The sequence below is a fragment of the Hemibagrus wyckioides genome, linkage group LG14, assembly GCF_019097595.1.
Source record: "Hemibagrus wyckioides isolate EC202008001 linkage group LG14, SWU_Hwy_1.0, whole genome shotgun sequence".
Classification (NCBI taxonomy): Eukaryota; Metazoa; Chordata; class Actinopteri; order Siluriformes; family Bagridae; genus Hemibagrus; species Hemibagrus wyckioides.
The window spans coordinates 18,447,559-18,470,999 of record NC_080723.1 but is presented as its reverse complement, the minus strand read 5'-3'; the positions used below and the strand labels follow the sequence as shown (position 1 = coordinate 18,470,999).

The window sequence follows — 23,441 nt, the reverse complement described above, 5'->3', positions numbered from 1 at the left end:
TTTTACGGTAAACACCAGAGGGGCTGGGGTGACAAGCGGCCGCTCCACTGGCTCAGTTAAAATGTAGCCACTACGGAAGTTCACGTGCACACTCTCTTATTAATGACAGTAAGTAACATGTTTTGTTTTGACTAGAATTCAATTCTTTATTTTAACTTAATATTGGCCTAAAAAAACATTTCTATAATGTGCTATATAATAGCCAGATATAATAAACGGTATATTCATGGTAAGATGTCTACTCTGTTGTTTGTTACGTAGACATCATTTCACATGGATTTATTTTTAAAATAATAATAATAATAATAAAATAAAATACTTAAATAGCTCAGAAGGCAAAATTGGTAGGTTTATGTCAAGGACGTTTGCATAACAACAGTATTTGTTTATTTATTTTTTGTTGTTGGTGGTGGTGGTGATTAATATGCCCACCTGTATAAAAGTTAGTAATTAATACCCCCATTGCTCACATTCAGCACTCCGGCCCTTGAGAGAGTCATGGCGTCTCTGGACTATGAGGAAGTCACCGCATTCCTGGGGGAACGGGGCCCGTTTCAGATCAGCATCTTCCTCCTGCTCAGCCTCAGCATTGTACCAAATGGATACTCCGGCATGGCCATGGTCTTTCTCGCCGACACGCCGAGCTTCCGCTGCCGGTCACCGCACCTGAACGCCACTTGGGAACAAGTGGACACCGGCGGGGCGCGCGACACCACCAGCGGCTGCGTGCAGCACGTGAACGGCAGCAGCGAGCCGTGCGCGAGCGGGTGGGAGTACAGCACCGAGCGCTACCACGACACTATAGTGACTGAGGTAACACGCACGCTTTATTATTTTATTACGTAATCATTTTATTCTTAGCATTTTTTAATAAGTATGTGTCAGCGTGAACTGAGATATATTCAACATTTAGCCAAGGACTGGACGATATGATATGATACGATACGATATGATATGATATTATGGATATCGTGATCTGATGGATATCATGATACATTATATAAAGATATGCTTTCCAATATCATTTTAAAGAAATTATTTTTTTAACCCTTTCAAGTATGAGACCAAATTATTATTAAAACATATCCAGATTTTTTTTTTTAAATGACTTTAAAATTGCATGTTACATGATTATTAAAAACAAACAAACAAACAAAAAAACCCCACTATATACTAAGTACTATACTTTAATAATGTATAGGAATACCTTGAGTTAAAAAAAAAGCATAAGACATTTCATAGTGACGCTTTTATTTTATGACATTTTTTATAATGTCACATTTATTACATAATGGTTAATAAAGCTCTTTTGCTTCCCTGTTTTTTTTTTTTTTTAATTTCCTGTGATATTGTGGATATCATTTTAAATAAATTATTTTTTAAAGCTTTTTTTAAAGCATAAATTATTATTAAAATATATCCCGACTCTTTAGATGCTTTTTAAATTGACTTAAAATTGCATAATTTCTTTTAAACATATTTTTTTCTAAACATCGTGTACTGCATTAAAACATGTGCAGGAATACCGTGAGTAAAAAGGCGTGATATCATGTTTAAAAATTGAATGCACTTTTGTAATGCAATGTAAAGTAGCTCAAAAGATAGCAACATTCTTGACAAAACTGTACATTAGTGCTTAGGCTTAATAAATAACACCTTTGTCTCGCACCTCTGGGGTAGGGGGTTGGTTCTCACCTCTGCCCTGTGTCTGTGAGGAGTATGAATGTGTTCCCAGTGCTTTAGGGGTTTCCTCAGGGTACTCCCCTAGTCCAAAGACTTGTATGAGGCTGCCTGACATCCATAATGTGTGTGAATAGGTGTGTGAGTGGACAGTGGACACTGTCACGAAGCAGCTTTACAGGAATCTAAAAATTCAGCTTAAAAAAATTAAATTTTACATTTATGTATATATTTATAAAAAATCTATTCATCCCTAATGAGCACATTAAAGGCAGTGGTGGAGAGGAAAAACTCTCTGTGGTGTTCCCTGGCTTTTTTTTTTCATGAAAAGTGGTATGGAAAATAGATTGATGTAGGGATGAATATTGATTTATGGACATTGACGGATGGATTTGGCAGATGACCTTATCCAGAGCAACTTAATATTTATCTCATTTGGTACAACTGCACAACTGAGGATTAAGGGCCTCGCTCAAGGGCCCAGCAGTGGCAGCTTGGTGGACCGGGGATTTGAACTCACAACCTTCCAATCAGTAGTAGTAGTAACACCTTATCCACCATATCCCTCACACATGTATGTGATTTGTATGTGATTAAGGTACGCTCTATTTTAATATAATATATTAAGAGTATATTTTATCTACTACTACTACTAATAATAATAATAATAATGATAATGCCAATAATTTAATATATTACTTGTAAAATTCATGTTATTAATTAATTAGTTAGTGATTATTGATTATTAGTATAATAACAGTTATTAAAAATGGCTTGCTGGTTAGCACTGTTGCCTCACAGCAAGAAGGTCCTGGGTTCGAATCCCGGGTTCGAACAGGCAGGGACCTTTCTGTGTGGAGTTTGCATGTTCTCCCTATGCCTGCGTGGGTTTACTCCGGGTACTCTGGTTTCCTCCCACAGTCCAAAAACATGTACATTAGGTTGATTGGTAAGTCTAAATCCTCCATAGGAGTGAGTGTGAGTGTGTGTGGTTGTCTGTCTATATGTGTAGCCCTGTGATGGACTGGTGACCTGTCCAGGGTGTAACCCTGCCTATCACCCAATGTGTGCTGGGATAGGCTCCAGCAGACCCCCATGACCCTAATTAGGAATAAAGCGGGTATAGAGAATGGATGGATGTTGTGAAATATATATTTTTATCATGTAATGTATTGGATCTCACACAGCAAAATTCCTAGTGTTTAATTATGTTTAGTTTATTGTGAGTGTAAACTCCAGGTCCAAAAAGTTCAACTAGCTTTAATAAACAATGACAACAACATCAACAACAACAATATTAATAATAACAATTTATGGTAAATACTTGTAATTGTTAATATTATAATAATAATAATAATAATAATAATAATAATAATAATAATAAATACATTTGTGTTGAAAAGTTTGAAAAACCCTGCAGTAAATATGTGCAGACTTTCAGGACAAGACTTGCTGAATCAGCTGGCGGTGTCCATGACCAAAAAGTTTGATTGTGGCCTCATCTAAACCGCAACACCCAAATCCTGTTGTAGGTCTAAAGACGCTCAGGTCACGGGCTCATGGGCTGCATATTGTGAGATTCTCATAGGAAGGGTGTTATTGCAACACGTCTAAGCTGTTATGAAAGTGGGATGAAGTTTGTTAAGTTTATTTAGAAATGTGATACCAGTAAGAATCAACTGAACTGTACAGTCTTTGAGTTTCTTCACCATCCTCCTCGCTGTGTAGAGGAACACTGTGTTCATGGTTCTGATTTCCTGGCACATTATTATAGTTGTAATTGTGCTTAATGGTATTATTAACTGCTTACGTAGTTTAATATCTATTACCTGATGTTTTCGAAGGTCAACACACATCACTATTTGTTTGTTCCCATGCAAATGGATGACAAAATTTTCCATGTAGGCAAATTAATATTTATTGAAACTATTCCTTGACATCACTACAATTAAAAAAGAGATATATTTCTAATCAGATTAGTAGCTCTAATGATAAATACAGCCGTTTCACTTATTGTCTGAGTGTAAAATTTCTAGTAGTTTGTATAATGTTTATTTTTTTAGAAGGGTGCCAACAATTCTGGGTTAGTTCATTTCACTGTGTATGGTAATGTCCAAATATCAAAAGTATGTGGACACCATAGCATGCATTTGTGTCCAAGTTCTTTCTCGTCACTGGAGCTAAGAGACTTGAACCTGTTCCAGCATGACAAGCCCTGAGTTCCATGAAGACATGGTGTGTTAAGGTTGGAGTGGAAGATCTCCAGAGCCCTGACTCTGACTCAACCCCCACTGAACACTTTTGGTATGAACCAAACACCGAAACACCGGAACACCGACCACATCAGCGTCCGCTCTCACTAACGCTCTTGTAGCTGAATGATCACAAATTCCCACAGCTGCACTCCGAAATCAAGTGGAAGACACTTTCCCCCAAAGAGAATTAGTGCAAGTATGCGAGTGTTGAATGCTCGAGGATTAAAAGCCTCCCTTGGCTGTACAAACACCTCAGCCTCTAGTTTTTAGGCCGGTCTCTAGCACCTGGTTTAATCCGATAATTGTGTACGAGAAGTCAGTACAAGTTCAGCACGAATCCAAGTTCTGTTGCTGCACTTTATCTGCTGCCATTACTGTAGAACTTCTGTGGAAATGTTGACCTTGTGAGCATCATCGTTTCAAAATTCTTTTGTGTAATTCTGTAGACTGACTGCATTTACAGTGTTTTGAGAAGCGGAATGGAAAGAGCACCATGATGTAAAGCTTGCACAATGGCCCGTTGTGATAGACTTCCGCTGCTGCTCCACTGTTCTTTTCCTCACTTTCTCTCCATTGTTTTAGACACACCAGGAGGCATATGACTTTATACAGAAGAACTTTACTAGCATTCCAACCTCGGCAGCATGTATACACCTGTCCTAGTCTTAGTTACTACTAGTTACAAGAGACAAAATTACTGGTTACAATAGAGAAAATAGTATTGTGGTGTCCTTATGTCAGAAAGTTGTGTATAACACCACGAAACCACAACTTCAGGAAACAGAGCATTTCCTTTAACCAAATTTCAGCATTGTTTTAAAAATATGCTTTACTCTATATAACAATCCTCTAAGTGATATTTCTTATGTCAGGAGATCAGGAACACCAAACTTCACAGAATCCCATTACCAGGACCATATAACATTGTAGTAAATGTTTTTGTACATAGGTTTGATCACGTCGCACACGCTGACATAAACATGGACATGTGACTGAAGCGACTGAGCTAACCTGATTAGAAACTGTTTATTAGTAATGTTGCCTAGAAGTTCAGGTACATCAACAGATCAGGTTGTTGTGTTCACATCATCGTAAGTCAAAATTCTGACAGTTTTTCAGTAGATATTTTTTTTATTAAGAATGGTGGAATCCAATGAGATTGTGGGAGTGCTAAGTGCTAAGAGTAACTAGAGTGTCATTTCAGGCATACTGAGCATTTTTTGTGGTAATTTACCGACATATCTGAGAGAAATGTATACATTCCGAAGGGCTTTGACTCGTTTCTGATGTCCGTTTGCCCTCACAATGTGTGTAAAAACAACCTAAAACCATTCAAGCTCATGTTCACTAGTTTAACCCCATGTTTTATAGCTGCTTAGTGATTTACATTAGCAAAGCTGATTTTCCAGGAAAAGTGTTCTCTTAGCAAAATTATCCACTGACAGAAAACAATTTCAAGCTTAGCAATTAATGAAGATGTCTAGCAATAGAGCTAGGCTTCTGAGAAATAGAAAGCCTAGTTCTCATAATGAGAAATATTAGATCAATTTACCAAAGATATTTTTATTAGTCTTGATATCGTTCTTTGTAATTATTAGTCTATATTTGTTTCGTTAAACTGTTCCTATTCCTAAATAAAATTATGCGAATGAGATTTGATGATAAAACTGAGAGTGTGTGTCTGTGTTTATCCTCACAGTGGGACCTGGTTTGTGGAGACGCCTGGAAGGTTCCCTTCACGCTGTCCATCTTCTTCGTGGGAGTGCTGAGCGGATCGTTCATATCCGGAGAGCTGTCTGACAGGTACACAGAGAGATAAGAAATCGACATTTTTTAAGGTTGTAATTATAACATACAGGATTTTGTGAGATTTCACAATACAGTGGAACCTCGGGATATAAATTTAATTGGTTCTGGAGGCGAGTTCTTAAAGCGAAAATTCGTATTGGAATATGAATTTTCCCATAAGAAATAATGTAAATGCAGATAATCTGTTCCAGTCACCCTAAACATATTACCAGTATTCCCAATACGAAGCGTATGTAAACTGTACGGCTGCTTACAAAGAACTGACCCAAGCCAAGCATTCCGTGTCAAGGGTCCTCACAGGAAGTCGTGCCACCAAGCTTGGGCTAAAAATAGAACAGACTGCCCACGCCACCGATCTGTCAACAAAACAAAACGCACAAAATATCACATAGTTTTTAAACGCATGCCGAAGGCAACACTGTTATCGTACGTTGAGTACAGCTTTCACTGACTGGAAAAAATGTAAACTCACTTCGGTTAGCTTGGCTTTCCACTGACGCAAACACGTTTTGAATGGCTCTCAGACGTTCGCGCAACTTAGCCAGCATTCGTTTTGGTTCGTTCGTATGCCGAAAATGCTTCAAATGCCAATGTAAATTTCTTGCAAAATTTCAAATCTTAAGGCGGAAATTCATAAGGGAGGGCATTTGTATGCCGAGGTTCCACTGTATACCAAAACTGAGCTAGGCGAAGGTCAAACCTGATAATAGTAGTCACGGATCGAAGAGCTTACACGGACGATGATATCGGCAAGTCTTCGCAAAGACAATGAGTTAACATTTACTGTTGTGATTCGACATCAAATCAACATGGCGGCTCACAACATCAACATCAGTTGTATATAAACTATTATTTGCTTTAGATCAGTATACATATAGAGGTATTTGCTTGTTAAATCTATAAGGGGTTAAATGTTTTGAGGCGGTAAATATACATCACTCAGTACAGTTAGCTAACTATATCGAGGTTAATGTGTTTTTTTCCCACTGAGGTAAAACAATCCCGGGTCCGACTTCCTACTTCCGAGTGAAATCAAAGCACTGCAATTACAGCGCTGCAGAGATGACATAAACTTGTAGGCCAACCTGGTAATTAGCATCACTCTAGTTCCCTCAACAAAAAGCCAATAGGATTATTCCACTGGCTTTTGGATTATTGCAGGAAATAAGCTGAGATAATATTATCTTAACGAATGCACACAACTGTTATGAATTTTGAAGTATATGACAGGCAATAAATGAACTACATCACAGTCACCTGACTTCAGCATTCAAGCTTCAACTCTTTCAATCTTTCAAACACCATCTGCTTTTGGTGGATGAAGCTGAACGATTGAAAACTTTGAGATGGAAGTTTACAAAGCACATAATTAGTATAAACACAACAAGGGTGTAGTCGATGAGTTTCCTGTTTACCGTGATGGTGTTTAACCCCCCCGACAACCTCTGTAGTCCCGTTCAGCCACTTGTTAGCAATCGACACCTTTGTGATTTTATGTATTTTATGTTGTAGAATAAAACGTCCAAATATCTCAAGCTTGTCTTAACCACAGATCTTAAACCAGACATTTAATCAAAAACTGGAAGTGCTACAGTGCGAACCGGCTTGTAGACTCATTCCTGCAGCATTCTCCAGTCAATGAACAGGAAACGAGTGATAACTGGAGAAGAGTGGATGGAGGTGCTGTCCATTGGCATGATGGTCAATTGTCACTGGCAGATGTGACTGTAATGCTTTAACCAAGGAACAGGAAGTGCTCTTTTTTGGGATAAAATGTGTTATCATTGCTTGTCTCACATGAGAAGTTGCCCTGATGAATAATAAACAGAAATCAGTCAAACATTCACTTGATTTAAACCCGCCCCCTTTACATTAATATGAGTACTGGATGCAAGAGATTGCTCATTAAGTTAATAACTGCCCTACAGCCTGTGTTATAATTAACTTTAGAGTACACAGGTTGAAATAAACACTTATAGTAATCACTCATGCAGTGATGCAGTGGATAGAGAGAAGAAGGGATTTGTTTCGTCGTTCCTTAATGACCACAGGATGGAGTGACGCTTTAGAAAGGAGCGACTCTTATCCGCCTGTTGATTGATTTCCAATAACTACAATTACATTTTTTTATACACACTTGTTCCCTTTCTAGCTTCTCTCTCTCTCTCTCTCTCTCTCTCTCTCTCTCTCTCTCTTTAAGGTAAAAAACAAAAAATGCAGCTGGACTGTCAGTTAGTTTTATGGTGTTTGGCAGACGCCCTGTTTTTCATTTTCTTTCTTTTTAGTTCTTTTTTTGTACTTCAGGAAGTTTATAGACGTCGTTTTTCTTCATACCAGAAATTCCTCAAAACTTTCCTCTGTCTGTCTGTTTTGTCTGTTAAAAGCGACACCGGAGACATGATAAATTTCATCACAGACGAAAATAAAACTCCCCAGTTTTCTTTAATATGAATATAAATAAATATAAACAAAATTTTAAACTTTGTCATTTTTATTCCTATTTCTCTAAAGCTGCTTTGAGACAGTGTCCATTGTTAAAAGCTCTCTACAAATAAAATTGAATTGAATTTTGTTCATGTGGAATGTAGTAGTGTCACATCATTGACAGCCCTGAACTCCATTTCCCAGCAAACACTGCAGCCTACAGACATGGCAGCCATGGACTACATTCCCCACCACACACACACACACACACACACACACAGTCCCTAAGCGTCTCGCCAAGCACGTAGTGAAGTGCCTGTGTCCTGTGTCATTCTTACCAGTCGTTATCGTCTTCCTGGTTTATCTTCAATCTTTCTCTTTTTCTCATTTTCCTCTTGCCTTGCTTTATTCACCTTGTTTACTGACCACCTGACCACTGTTTGTGTATTGACCTTGGGCCTGCCTACCGATTCTGCCTTTGTGTTTATTCCCAGAGACCAAAAAATGGCTCCTGTTCGGCTGTGTTTATGTTCAGTAATGTTTTGGTCATGTCCCTTTACAGTAATGCTTAACATGAAGCTCATATGAAAGTAGAAACCTCAAGTATTTCTGTTTTTACTTATCCTACTAGGGGATATATATATATATATATATATTATTTAGGGATATTTATATATATATACCTGACCCATTTCTGCTCTCTGAGATGCCCCAAGTGCCCCAGAGTCCTGACTCATTTTATATCAGACTTGCAGCAAGAAAATACTTCATTAGTATATACTAATTGAAAATTCAATTCAATTCAATTCAATTTTATTTGTATAGCGCTTTTAACAAAGAGCATTGTCATATAAACATATAAACAAACAAACAGTCCTAGATGTTATCCCAAGTGAGCAAGCCTGAGGTGACTGTGGCAAGGAAAAACTCCCTTAGATGGTATGAAGAAGAAACCTTGAGAGGAACCAGACTCAAAAGGGAACCCATCCTCATTTGGGTGTGATTATAAATTATTCTAAACACCGGAGAGTGTGATATGAACAATGTCCTGCATTTCTGTATAGTCGATTGTGTGATGCCGATACAGTTAAAGGAATAAGGAGGTAGGAAAAAGTCCTATAAGCTGAATGAGTTGTCAGTGTACTACTGCCAAACCTGCGCTTACATCCGTCTCATCTACTTCATCCTGACAGTTTTTCCTTTGCTCTGTTATTGTGCTGTTATAGAAAATGGATCCACCCCTTCTGACCAATCAGAACTGAGAATTCAACAGCATTGTAGTATCATGCCGCTCAGTTTATTTATTTGTCAGTGGAGGAGCAACAAGGAACAAAGATTTTTTTTTTTAATTTTGCAGTGTATTTTATTTGTAGTAGGAGAAATAAAATCTCTTTGAGCAGAATGATGCTGTGAAAAGTCTTCAAGGCATTTATATAGACTCTGTTACTCCATAAATATAGACCACAAATCTATGAGAATAGAATAGGATGCATTTATTAATCCCTGGAGGGATATTAAGCTGTTGTAGCAGCTCGATACAATTTGAAACACAGCAGGGATACAAAAAACTAATCGGATAATGAGATAATGAGATAATGAAATGAGGCACCGAGTAATGAACAAAGAAGGTGCAGAGTGCAGTGGAGGTGGGATACATCTGTACAGATGTGTACAGGTGTGAGAATCTGTACAGTAAAAAAAGTACAAGAATCCTGAGGTAGTCATATGTGCAAGAATAGACAGATATGCTGGAAAGACTGATGTGCAAAATGGACAAATGTGCAATTACAGTGAAAACAGGTTCATGTCTTTGTCTCCCTGCAGGTTTGGACGGAAGACAGTCCTCTTCGCCACCATGGCCACTCAGCTGGTGTGCAGTCTGCTCCAGGTCGCCTCCGTCAACTGGGAGATGTTTGCCATTTTCTTCTGTCTTACCGGCTTCGGCCAGAACTCCAACTACATGGCGGCCTTTGTGTTAGGCAGGTGGAGGTTATCACTCACACAACTTCCCTTTAGCCCAAATATAGTCGATAACATGGTTGGCTTGTAATCTTTGCTTTCTAAATACCCCACAGCCTCTACAGTCTTGCGCCTCATTACAGACGAGGTCTGTCTCTTCCGCTGGTGTTTCCTTCGTAAACGTCTGGCTCGAATCACATCCAGTGATCCTCAGTGATATCGCGCAGACGTGCCATGTTTTAGGACACAGTGTTACTTGGTGTAATCTAGGAACACGAACAAAACTTTGAGATGGAACTGATTAACTGTACCATCAGACAAGAGTTTTGTCCATCAGGGCGGTTTGTTATCGTTCAGCAAGAGCGTTCTACAACCTAAATAAGGGTTACAGTTTGCTATTTAAACAGGATGTGCAGTGTATATCTGGGGAAATGAACATTTAAAGGAACAGTTCAGAAAGTTTAGCACAAATTACACCAAATTTATCAACTCCTTTACATTAGTGAATGTTCTGATTAAACACTTGATATAGTTCCCTAGGAGACTGTAAACTCTGATGTTTCACACCGTACATTCCTCACCCCTGGTTTAACCTCGCATATCTGTGCTGATTGGATAAATACAGCATATGAGGATGAGGTTCCCTTCTGAGCCTGGTTCCTCTCAAGGTTTCTTCCTCAGGGAGTTTTTCCTCACCACCATCGCCTCAGGCTGGCTCATTAGGGATAAAATACTGCTCGACTTGACTTTAAACTTTAAAATATTTTTTTCTATGTTTCTATAGCTCTGCTACTTTGAGACTATGGACACTGTTAAAAGCGCCATACGAATAAATTGAATTGCATATTGAAAATTTCACAGATAATACAGATTTCTTTTCAAACACTTTTTACAAATTTTATTCATTATTCATTTTTAATTTTTTTATTTTATGTTTTATTATTTTAATTTTTATTTATTTTTACAATTTTTGTTAACTATAAATAATTATAGTAAAAGCTTCACTTTTTACTATTTTTATGTCTTTTTTTTTCTTTTTCTTTGTTTTTTTTTTTTTTTACTGATTTTACAAATTAAATATAACTTTATTTTTGCATTTTATAATTAATTACAATACCTTTTACTGATTTTTTTTTTACAGATTTAAAAAAATATTTTATTTTATCTTTGCCCCCTTGTATTTTTTGCACACGTTATCTTATAAGACAGCGGTTGTTTGCTTTAAACAAAATCCTTTAAGGAGCTAGACACCTCAAAAGTAACCACAGAATCCTCCTTAAATCCTCAAAAAAAAATAAAAAAAAATAAATAAAACAAAACAAAAATTAGTTTTAGGACTTAGAAAGTTTCAGGGCCTAGACAGTAATGTTGTGGGAGTCAAGCTGCTCTGATAGAGAGGTTGAAAAAGTCAAGGCCACATGTAACTACTCTCTCTCTTCTTTTTTTTTTTAAATTTAGTTTTTCTTTGTTTCCATCTTGTTAACACTTTCATTCTTTTTTTTGTCTCTTTCTCTCTCTCCCTCTCTCTCTCTCTCTCTCTCTCTCTCTCTCAGGCTCGGAGCTGCTGGGGAAGAATCTGCGACTGGCTTTTTCAGTGCTGGGTGTGTGTGTGTTTTATGCAGTGGGTTATGCTCTCCTACCTCTATTTGCCTATTATTTGAGGAGCTGGAGGATTTTACTCACAGCGCTGTCACTTCCTGCGCTGCTCTACATCCCTCTCTGGTGGTAAGACTACAGCAGTGCAACAGCACCAATTCTCCATCCTGAGAGTGTGTAGTGCTAACTCATTAAAAACCTTAAAACATAGAGCGTGTGATTAATTACATACACATTTCTCAGCTTGCCTTTATTTGTGATTTCCATTCATTTGTACACTACCAGTCAAAAGTTTGGACACACCTTTTAATTCAGTGTTTTTTGTTTAGGGATTTATTTTCTACATTCTAGAACAATACTGGAGATTTCAAAACTCTGAAATAACACACATGGACTTCAGTAATCCATATGTAATGACAACAAAAAACAGTCAGTTGTTATTTTAAGACACGAAGGTCAGGTGTTCTGGAATAGTTCTTGCAAGAACAGTATTGTCAAGTGCATTTGCAAAACCCTTCAAGCACCATGATGAAACTGGCTCACATGAAGACCATCCCAGTAAAGCAAGACCAAAACTGACCTCTGCTGCAGAGGAGAAGTTCATTTAGAGTGACCAGCCTCAGAAATCACCAATGAACAGCACCTCAGATTAGAGCCGTTATGAAGGCTTTACAGAGCATCAGTAGCAGACATATCTAAATATCAACTGTTCAAAGGACATTATTGTGTATTTCGGCCGCCTTCAGCATTGTTTTACAATGTAGAAAGAAATAAACATCAGGAAAGACCATGGAATTAGAAGATGTGTCCAAACTTTTGACTGATAGTGTATATTTGCTCAATCCATCAAATAATGCATTATTTGTCAATTACTTTCCAATGAATCAGGTATTTTGTCATGTATAGGTTGTTATAGAGGTCCCTTTATGAAATTGATTGATTTTAGAACAATATTACAGATTCAGAAATGTTCTCTACGGATCCATAACTTTCATACCAAAAGATTTTTTTTCTTTATACAAAAAGAGTTTTATGGAAGCTTCAACCCTCCTGTCTCATGTGTGATCCGCTCTATGTTTTCTTCACCGCAAGGTTTATTCCAGAGTCTCCGCGCTGGTTGCTGTCTAAAGGCCGTGTCCAGGAAGCAGAGGATATCATCAGAGCAGCGGCAAGGAAAAATGGTATCACTCCTCCTGAGGTTATATTCAAGGATTCAGAACTGATTAAATCTGAGGTCAGGACTGCATGCTCATCTCTAAACACTCAGCAGGGATCAATGTACATGTGGGTGCTAAGGTGTGTGTGTGTGTGTGTGTGTCCAAAGTCTGCAGATTCTGTTTCTTACTCATATATGGACCTGATCAGGACTCAGAAGATGAGGAGTGTGACTCTGCTGAACAGTGTTGTGTGGTAAAATCATCATTGACTCCTTTACAGTTTAAAACAACCTTTTCTCATTTTTATAATTAACGACACTTAAAAAAGTAAATTTTTTAGTGAATTTTTTTTAAAGTGAATACCTTTGTAAAGTCCTACAAATATGAATAATTTTAACAAAAAGACTCATTTCCTTTAGTTCTTACTGTTTTTACTATTTTTTTAATAGATATAAAATGATTCTTTTTATCTTTTGCTTATTTTTCCTTTACTGCTTACTCTTTTTTTCGTTGTTATTTTTTATAAACAGTATTTTATCTTTTGCTTCTACTCACCCTTTTTATTTTTGGGAGATTTAAAGTATATTTTATTTGCTTTTTTTTTCAAACAAAAAGCAAATTTGTATAATTTTGTATTTTTTATTTTGATTTTTTTTTTTAAAAAAAACATTTTTATTTTAAGTAATTATAGTTAAATACTTTTTTCTTTTACTGCTTACTGTAGTGTTATTAGTGTAGTGTTACTGTTTTTACTATATTTTTACAGACATCTTTTGCTACTTTTTTTCCTTTATTTAGATTTTTTGCACATTTTATAAATAATTATAGTACAAATATTCCTTTCCTTTATTACCGACCATCTTTACTATTTTTACAGATCAAAAAGTCAATGTTTATTTTATTTTATTTATTTATTTATTTATTTATTTATTTATTTATTTATTTATTTATTTATTACACATTTTTGTACTAGAAATAATTTTTCCTTTTTTTTCTTAATTTTTTTTTTTTACTTCTTACTCTTTTTACTATTGTTTTTTTTCCAATTATTTATTGTTAGATTTTACACATTCGATTTTTAAAAAATTGTATTTTAAAAATTGTATTTTATCTTTTGTTTCTATATTTAATTTTATGCAGCTGTATATTTCACAGTTATATTTAGCTCTGACACCAATAAGTCATACATCATACATTATACACATCTACTAATATCACAACTAGAGCTTTCACACTAGGATCTGAGTTATTATACTATCTGAGTTATCTGAGTTAATATACTATTACTACTACAAGCTGCTCATAATGAGTGTTTCTTTTTCTCAGGTTCACCATCACCATCAGTTACTTCGGCCTGTGTCTGAGCACTCCTAACATGAACGGAGACCCGTACCTCAACTGCCTGTTCTCGGCTCTGACCGAGGTGGCGGCGTACGTGCTGACGTGGCTCTTGATCAAGGTAGTCCCGAGACGAGCGCTCATTACCGGTCCACTGCTGAGCGGTGGCCTTGTCCTGCTGCTTATCCCAGCCGTGCCTCCAGGTGAGAAACTGTAAACAAGCTGCAGTCAACCTTCAAACAGCAGCCAGGAAAAAGCCTCCAGACTTTTGTCTTAGATATAAAAAATGGCAGAATATATGATAGTATTTTTTTAATGCATTTGTAACAACTGGGATTTGCTAATTTAACTTTTTAAATATTAAAAAATTGCCAGTCAGTGTACTCCGATCTGGCATAACATTATTTTTAAAAATAATGTTATTAATTTTAAAATATGCATTTTTTCCCCTAAATAACAAGAAGATGACAAAAAAAAGAGAGGCCTATTCTTATTATCTTTATTATGCAGCGTATACACCGATCTGGCATAACATTATGACCACTGACAGGTGAAATGAATAACAACGATGATCTCCTCATCATGGCACCTGTTAGTGGATGGGATATATTAGGCAGCAAGTGAACATTCTGACCTCAAAGTTGATGTAGGAAAAATGGACAAGCGTAAGGATTTGAGTGAGTTTGACAAGGGCCAAATTGTGATGGCCAGACGACTGTGGCTCTTGTGGGGTGTTCCCGGTCTGCAGTGGTCAGTATCTATCAAAAGTGGTCCAAAGGAAGGAACATTGGTGAACCGGCGACAGGGTCATGGACGGCCAAGGCTCACTGATGCACGTTGGGAGCAAAGGCTGGCCCGCGTGATCCGATCCGACAGACAAGCTACTGTTGCTCAAATTGCTGAAGAAGTTAATGCTGGTTCTGATAGAAGGATGTCAGAAAACACAGTGCATGATGGGTCAGGGCTGTTTTGGCAGCAAAAGGGGGACCAACACAACATTAGGCATATGCCTGGTCACTGTATATGTCTTTGATCATATTGTGCAACAATTTCTTTAGCATGAATGACTGAATGATTAATCACCACTTCCACAATTACTAAGACAAATCACTGAGCCTGTTGATGAGACAATATTTTTTGTAAGGGATAAAACAGTTTGGGGAAAACAAAAGGCTCTGATTTAGCCTGATTTTTGGCTGAATAAAGATTAGGAGAAGGCACTGATACTGTACATACTAGCAATGTAATTTATTAGCTATGATTTGTGTTACTCTTATAAACCACTAAACATTAAATATTTAATAAACAAGCAACCAAATAATCAAATAAATATGTTTCATCCTAAGGTCCTGATTAACGTTTTCTAGTAGTTGTGACAGCGTATCATGTGGAGTACATGATTTCGGATAGCTATGAAGTCTGTAATTGTATGAATCCTATTCATGTAGTCGATGTAATGTTTGTTTCCGCTCCAGATTACGGCAGCGTGGCGGTGGTGTTGGCCATGATTGGGAAGCTCGGGGTCACTGCCGCGTTCGCCGTGCTCTACATCTCCACGGCGGAGCAGTTCCCCACGGTGGTGCGTGGGATGGGGATGGGAATCTGCAGCATGTGCTCCAAAATCGGCAGCACCATCTCTCCATTTTTCCCCTACTTCAGTGAGTAGCCTGTGTGTGTGTGTGTTTTTTAATCAGAGGCCAAAAAATGGAATTTGTGCCTGTATCTATGTTGAGAATTGAATGTCTTTGTCATGTCTCACTCCACAATGGTGCCTAATATGAAGCTCATATGAAATATGATATATGAATATTTTCTTACGTATTTCTGTTTTTCCCTACCCTACTTGGGGCAATATATTTTTTTTTTTTATATATTTTTTTTAATATATTTATTTATATTATATTATACGAAAGTTCCAAAAAACAGTAGGTAGATTTTTTTTCCACACAAATCTTCAAAGTAAATGTTGATATCAAACCCATTTCTGCTCTCTGAGACGCCCCAAGTGTTTGTGCATAAGCATCTAAAATGTGAAGGTGTTTATTTTCAACCACTAAAATTCTGTGTAAGGTTATCCAACAGAGGGAAAAACACACATCTCACACAGAAATCCAAGAGTCCTGACTCATTTTACATCAGACTCACAGCCAGAAAATCATTCATGTGTTTAAACGGATTAAAAATGTCCCATAAATTCATTTCAATTCGGCCAACTGAATGAAACAACAGTGTTGGTCTGTAGCGCTCCTAGTGGCCAAAATTAGTAACTACAACAAGTATTAATACAGGCCCTCTGGAGCAGGTATCATACAGCACCATGCTCAGGGAAAGAGCAGAGGACAGAAATGGTTTGTTTATTTTGTTTATAATAACCTGGGCTAGTTTTAAAATAATCACCAAAATCTTGTTTTATAATAAAGCAAATAATCTGAGTGTAATCTTATTTCCAACAAACAAAGGCAATATGTAAGTGAAGAGAGTGTGTACAGAGCCATTACTATTGTATAATATCTTATATTATTTTATCTATCTTATATCAGACATGTGTGCGCATTTTACAATGCTAATTTTTTTGGCCTGATTTCAGGTCTTTTGTGTGGTTTCTGAGTTGTTAGGACGATGTGGTGTGACACTTTTCTGGGGTTGTGTCGCGAATGAGGAGACAATGAGGCAGGATTGGGACTCATACAGTTTCTTTTTCTACTCCTGGGCCCTTCAGCAAGGCCCTTAACCCTCATCTAGCTGTATAAATGAGATAAATATAAATCGCTTTTGATAAAGGCATCTGCCAAATGTTAGAAATGTAAACTGGTGCTTGACCACATCCACACTTCCACAGATGGACATTTTGCTGATATCTGGCAACCCTGGTTAATGTTAAGTTGTCTTTATTTGTCACATATACATTACTGCACAGTGAAATTCTATCTTTGCATATCCCATTCTTGGAGGGTTGGGGTCAGAGCACAGGGTCAGCCATGATGCAGCGCTCCTGGAGCAGGGAGGGGTTAAGGGCCTTGCTCAAGGGCCCAACGGTGGCATCTCTGATCTCTGTGATCAGAGCAGAACTCAACAAATATACACATATAAAACCATCCGAGCCGAGCTAAGCTTTTGTGTGTGTGTGTGTGTGTGTGTGTGTGGGTGTGTGGGTGTGTGGGTGTGTGCAGGCTCTTTGTCTTAAAGCAAGACTTCCTGGTTTCAAGTAAATCGAATTATAATCTGAATATAAAACCCTCTGATTATCAGATTACGCCGAGTCCAAGAGACAAAGAGTTGTTCAGACAGGAATCACCTCAGGATGTCATGTTTCAGATTTTACCCAGTTTAAAAAGCGTGACTGGGCCGTGACCGTGACTTCCACCTGAACGTCATCCTTGTTCACACACAGAGCAGGTTGTACCTGTAGTAAGTTTATAATTACACCCCAGTGTAGATCAGAACTATGAAGGGTTTCTGTCTCCTTGGTATTTAAACACAGGGAAGTGTAAAATTTCAGCTAACCTGACGCACACAGCACTTAGCGGTTATTCGAGACGTCTTTTCACGAGCAGAAGGAAGCGGATTTCTCCCTCAGCACACTCACTGTGAGGTCCAGGGATCATGAGGTAATGCATTAGGAGTGTGGATCGTTTACATCTCCCATCGGTTAATGTAGCTGTATGTTGTCGTGTGCTCAGAATGTCCCGCCTGTTTAAAGCGTGTGTAACTATAGAGTTTATTTTCATTTTAATAACAGTCGCTTATATGAGACGTGACGTACGACTGAGGCCCAATTTAATTCAGGTTTGAGTTTTAAAGACTTCATGCTTGGTTTATATGGTTTTTAAAGTGTTGTATGGAAAAAGTCTCATCTTTTTGATTGAGCATGTAATGATTTACATTTCACTGGGGGACTAGCGGCAGCACAGTGGCTTAGTGGTTAGCGCTGCTGCCTCACAGCAAGAAGGTCCTGGGTTCGAACAGGCAGGGGCCTTTCTGTGTGGAGTTTGCATGTTCTCCCCGTGCCTGCGTGGGTTTACTCTGGTTTCTGTCCACAAACATGTACATTATGTTGATTGGTAATTCTAAATTGCCCATAGAAGTGAGTGTGTGTGTGGTTGTCTGTCTATATGTGGCCCTGTGATGGACTGGAGACCTGTCCAGGGTGTACCCCTGCCTTTTGTCCAATGTGTGCTGGAATAGACTCCAGCAGACCCCCATGACCCTAATTAGGAATAAAGCGGGTATAGAAAATGGATGGATGGGGTACTAGATAGAGACATATAAAAACAGATCTTACTCTTATATTACTGACTCTGACTCTTACATTACTGACTCTGACTCCTACATTACTGACTCTTACTCTTACATTACTGACTCTGACTCCTACATTACTGACTCTTACTCTTACATTACTGACTCTTACTCTTATATTACTGACCCTAACTCTTACATTACTGACTCTGACTCTTACATTACTGACATTTACTCTTACATTGCTGACTCTAACTTACATTACTGACTCTTACTCTTACATTACTGACTCTGACTCTTACATTACTGACATTTACTCTTACATTGCTGACTCTAACTTACAGTACTGACTCTTACTCTTACATTACTGACCCTAACTCTTATATTACTGACTCTTACTCTTACATTACTGACCCTAACTCTTACATTACTGACTCTTAATCTTACATTACTGACCCTAACTCTTACATTACTGACTCTTAATCTTACATTACTGACTCTTACTCTTACATTACTGACTCTTACTCTTACATTACTGACTCTTAATCTTACATTACTGACCCTAACTCTTACATTACTGACTCTTAATTTTACATTACTGACTCTTAATCTTACATTACTGACTCTTACTCTTACATTACTGACTCTTAATCTTACATTACTGACTCTTACTCTTACATTACTGACCCTAACTCTTACATTACTGACTCTTAATCTTACATTACTGACCCTAACTCTTACATTACTGACTCTTAATCTTACATTACTGACTCTTACTCTTACATTACTGACCCTAACTCTTACATTACTGACTTTTACTCTTACATTACTGACCCTAACTCTTACATTACTGACTCTTAATCTTACATTACTGACTCTGACTCCTACATTACTGACTCTTACTCTTACATTACTGACTCTTACTCTTATATTACTGACCCTAACTCTTACATTACTGACTCTGACTCTTACATTACTGACATTTACTCTTACATTGCTGACTCTAACTTACATTACTGACTCTTACTCTTACATTACTGACTCTGACTCTTACATTACTGACATTTACTCTTACATTGCTGACTCTAACTTACAGTACTGACTCTTACTCTTACATTACTGACCCTAACTCTTATATTACTGACTCTTACTCTTACATTACTGACCCTAACTCTTACATTACTGACTCTTAATCTTACATTACTGACTCTTACTCTTACATTACTGACTCTTAATCTTACATTACTGACCCTAACTCTTACATTACTGACTCTTAATTTTACATTACTGACTCTTAATCTTACATTACTGACTCTTACTCTTACATTACTGACTCTTAATCTTACATTACTGACTCTTACTCTTACATTACTGACCCTAACTCTTACATTACTGACTCTTAATCTTACATTACTGACCCTAACTCTTACATTACTGACTCTTAATCTTACATTACTGACTCTTACTCTTACATTACTGACCCTAACTCTTACATTACTGACTCTTACTCATACATTACTGACTCTTACTCTTACATTACTGACTCTTACTCTTACATTACTGACCCTAACTCTTACATTACTGACTCTTACTCATACATTACTGACTCTTACTCTTACATTACTGACTCTTACTCTTACATTACTGACTCTTACTCATACATTACTGACTCTTACTCTTACAGTACTGACTCTGACTTTCTTTCTGCTTTTTTCTTTTTCTTAACCTTATATTCTTCCAGCAATATTCCTTTGATCCATACATTTCATATAAAACTACTATATGTGAAGTTGAGTGAAGAGCTCATGTGATTTGGGAAGCTCTTCCTGGTTGAAGCTTCTCATAAAGCCGAAAAAGAAGGCACTGCTGCTATGGCTCCTGTCTCCCTCCTGACCTCCACCATTCATCCTTGATGCCTTTGTCACATGGACACCTTGCTCTTGCCCAAAGACTATGAACATAAAGATGCTCCTGCTCTCATCTCAAGAGTCTTAGTCATGATTTGCCTTGAATTTATTATACAGTTTTACTTTATCATATATAGTCTATGAAATAGTAATGATTTATACATAACTGCACTACTGGTGTCACCCAGAAGAAGATGGGATCCCATTTCAAACTTATTCCTCTAAAGAGCTTAAGATCTCAGGGTGTTTTGCTCCGTCTCTATGGCCTCATACTTATTAGGAATCTAAATCTACATCTGGCTTTCTGTAAACCTGCTTTGTGACAATGTCTACTGATAAAAGTGCTATATAATTGGATTGAATTGTACAGAACTGAAACCCTATCTTTTAGCTAATTGTTACTGTCAGAGTGTTTAAAGAGTACAGACAATAATCATGTTATTATTGTAATGCTGATATAATATTATTATTTTCAGTAGCTTTCGTGAGCAATGATAATTATTTCAGACTTCCTGTATAGTTGTGGTTGTCTCTGATTGTGTGTGTGTTGGCATTCCTGACATCTAACCTCACATTTAAACAGCATAAAGGTAAAAGCATGTGGAAAATAAACAAAACTACAGTTCAGGTTTGTTTTGTGTTGCAGGTTATTACGATCAGACTCTGCCCTACATTTTGATGGGAATATTGACACTGGTCGCCGGGCTGCTGAGCATTCTGATGCCAGAGACACGAGGCATTCCCCTCCCCGAGGCCCTCTCTCAAGTACAGGGTCTAAACTGGTATGTCTCTGCTTGCTACACAGCTCTACAGCCGCACAGTCAGCCTGAGGTGTAGCTTCTTCAGCTGTAATTATTACCTGTAGAAGAAAAGATATCTGTTCTCTACCAGACCTACATCCATATCAAACCTCCAATTAAACTTCACAGTAAAATATCAAAGGAAGGAAATGTCAGTGAACGAGATCAGGAGAGCTGTGATCCACTAGTTCAGTTACATACGTACATATAGTATTTTCCCTTCGCTTACAATCTAAACAGAGATTCTGCTTTGGTTATAGGTACGTTAATATATTAGGTAAGAAATGGGGGGATTAGCTCAAATGATAGAGTGCTCGCTTAGCACGCGAGAGGTAGTGGGATCCATGCCCGCATCCTCCAGTATACCGCCTGTTTCGGGCGGTGGTAGCTCAAGTGGTTAAGGCTCTGGGTGGTTGACCAGACGAAGCCCCAGCACCCCCAATCTGCCACTGTTGAGCCCTTAAGCAAGGCCCTTAACCCTCTCTGCTCCAGGGGTGCTGTATCATGGCTAACCCTGTGCTCTGACCCCAACCTCCAAGGATGGGATGTGTGCTGTAATGTGTATATGTGACAAATAAAGGCAAATTAAATAACGAACAATGAGAGATGGAAATAGACTTATGGGACATTTTCACTCAGTTTAAACAAATGAATGATGTTCTGGCTGCAAGTCTGATTTAAAATGAGTCAGGACTCTGTTGACTTTAAGTAACCTTACACAGAATTTTTGTGGTTGAAGAAAAACACCTTCAGATTTTAGTTGCTTAGGAGAGCAATAATGGGTTTGATATCACTATTTATTTTGAAGATAAAAAGATTTGTTTTCTGAACTTTTCTATGAATATATTGCCCCTAGTAGGCTAGGGAAAAACAGGAATACTTATGAAAAACTCTGAGTGTCTACTTTCATATCAAATTAATCATATATTCCAAATGAGGTCATTTCTCCCAAACGAACGTGACATGGACCTGTTATTAGATCCCCGTACAACCTCTAATTATAATCATACTCTGAGATCTATAATAGCGTCATAAACGCTGAGCCGAAGCGGAAGAGGTGAACTACTTCAGGGTTGAGTTTGTGTTGACATCCAGGACTTCTGACTACTTCAGACTGCTGCGTCCAGAGCTTTCATTTTTCCTGTAATATATATATATCAGGGATTTTAGTTGCTTAGGAGCATCTCAGAGAGCAGAAATAGGTTTGATATCAACATAGTATATTGTCCCTAGTAGGCTAGATAAAAACAGAAATACTTATGAAGCACTACAAATTCTTAAATCTTTGAGTATCTACTTTCATATGAGCTTCACCACTGTGGAGTGAGACGTGACAAAGACATTCAATGCTGAACACGGACGCAACAAAACAGATGGAAGCCTCTGGTTAAAAAAATAAAGTCCAGAATGTTACACAAATCAGAAGGTGTCCTTAAAGCAAACTTCAGTGTATCAACAATATTGTGTTTATGATTAGGTGTAGATGATGAGGAGTCCAGTTGCTATAGAAACTGGAGTGTATTAGATCAAGCATATTAATTGGAAAGCTGCGATTGAAGTGCGAGTGTTTGTGATTTCCACCTGTTTGTTTTCACCCAGGTGCTGCGGCTGGTGTAGAAATCGCCAGAGGACAAAAAAAACACACGAGTGTCTGGCAACGAAGCTGTGATCTGAGGATCCCAGTGCAGCAACGTGCACTTTTCTGATACTTGACCTTTATACAAACACCATTTCATATTGTTTCACTGAGTAGGTTTACACTACCGTCGATCATCTGGGGATCACTTCTATTTAGTAGTGTTTTTGTTTGTCAGATTGTGGTGTGATTTGTCTGAGCTAGTGCTAGTCAGTAATTAACAGATTTGCACATTTCTAAATATATGCATATCTAATTATGAAAATGTTTTTAAAGAGTACAATTAGAATACTTTTTTTGATATGTTCATATTTTCTATTGTGCTGATGTCATATGGAAAAAAAAACCTTGATGAAATAAATCAATTTGTTCAAATGAATCAGTACTTCAGATGAAGTCATTCCTCCCAAACGAACGTGACATGGATCTGTTTTTAGATCCCTGTACGACTTCTAATTATAATCATACTCTGAGATCTATAATAGCTTCATAAAACTGTAATGAAGCACTGAGATGAACTACTTCAGGGGTGTTGACATCCAGGAATTATGACTACTTGAGACTGCTGCGTCCAGAGCTTTAATTTTCCTGTAATGAATATCAGAGATTTAGAATGATGTACTAATATCAAATATATACAACAA

General features: G+C 37.6%; 1 protein-coding gene across 1 annotated transcript; it reads left to right on the top strand.

The window, feature by feature from the left end:
• On the top strand, positions 1–23,147 carry slc22a21 (solute carrier family 22 member 21). Its single transcript, XM_058407661.1, has 11 exons — positions 1–108; positions 477–813; positions 5,635–5,738; positions 9,993–10,147; positions 11,681–11,852; positions 12,816–12,957; positions 13,048–13,133; positions 14,207–14,421; positions 15,694–15,876; positions 21,008–21,143; positions 22,761–23,147. Exons 2-11 carry the CDS (start codon positions 499–501, stop codon positions 22,828–22,830), a joined length of 1,578 nt encoding a protein of 525 aa, XP_058263644.1. The 5' UTR covers positions 1–108; positions 477–498; the 3' UTR covers positions 22,831–23,147.
• The last annotated feature ends 294 nt before the right edge of the window (positions 23,148–23,441 follow it).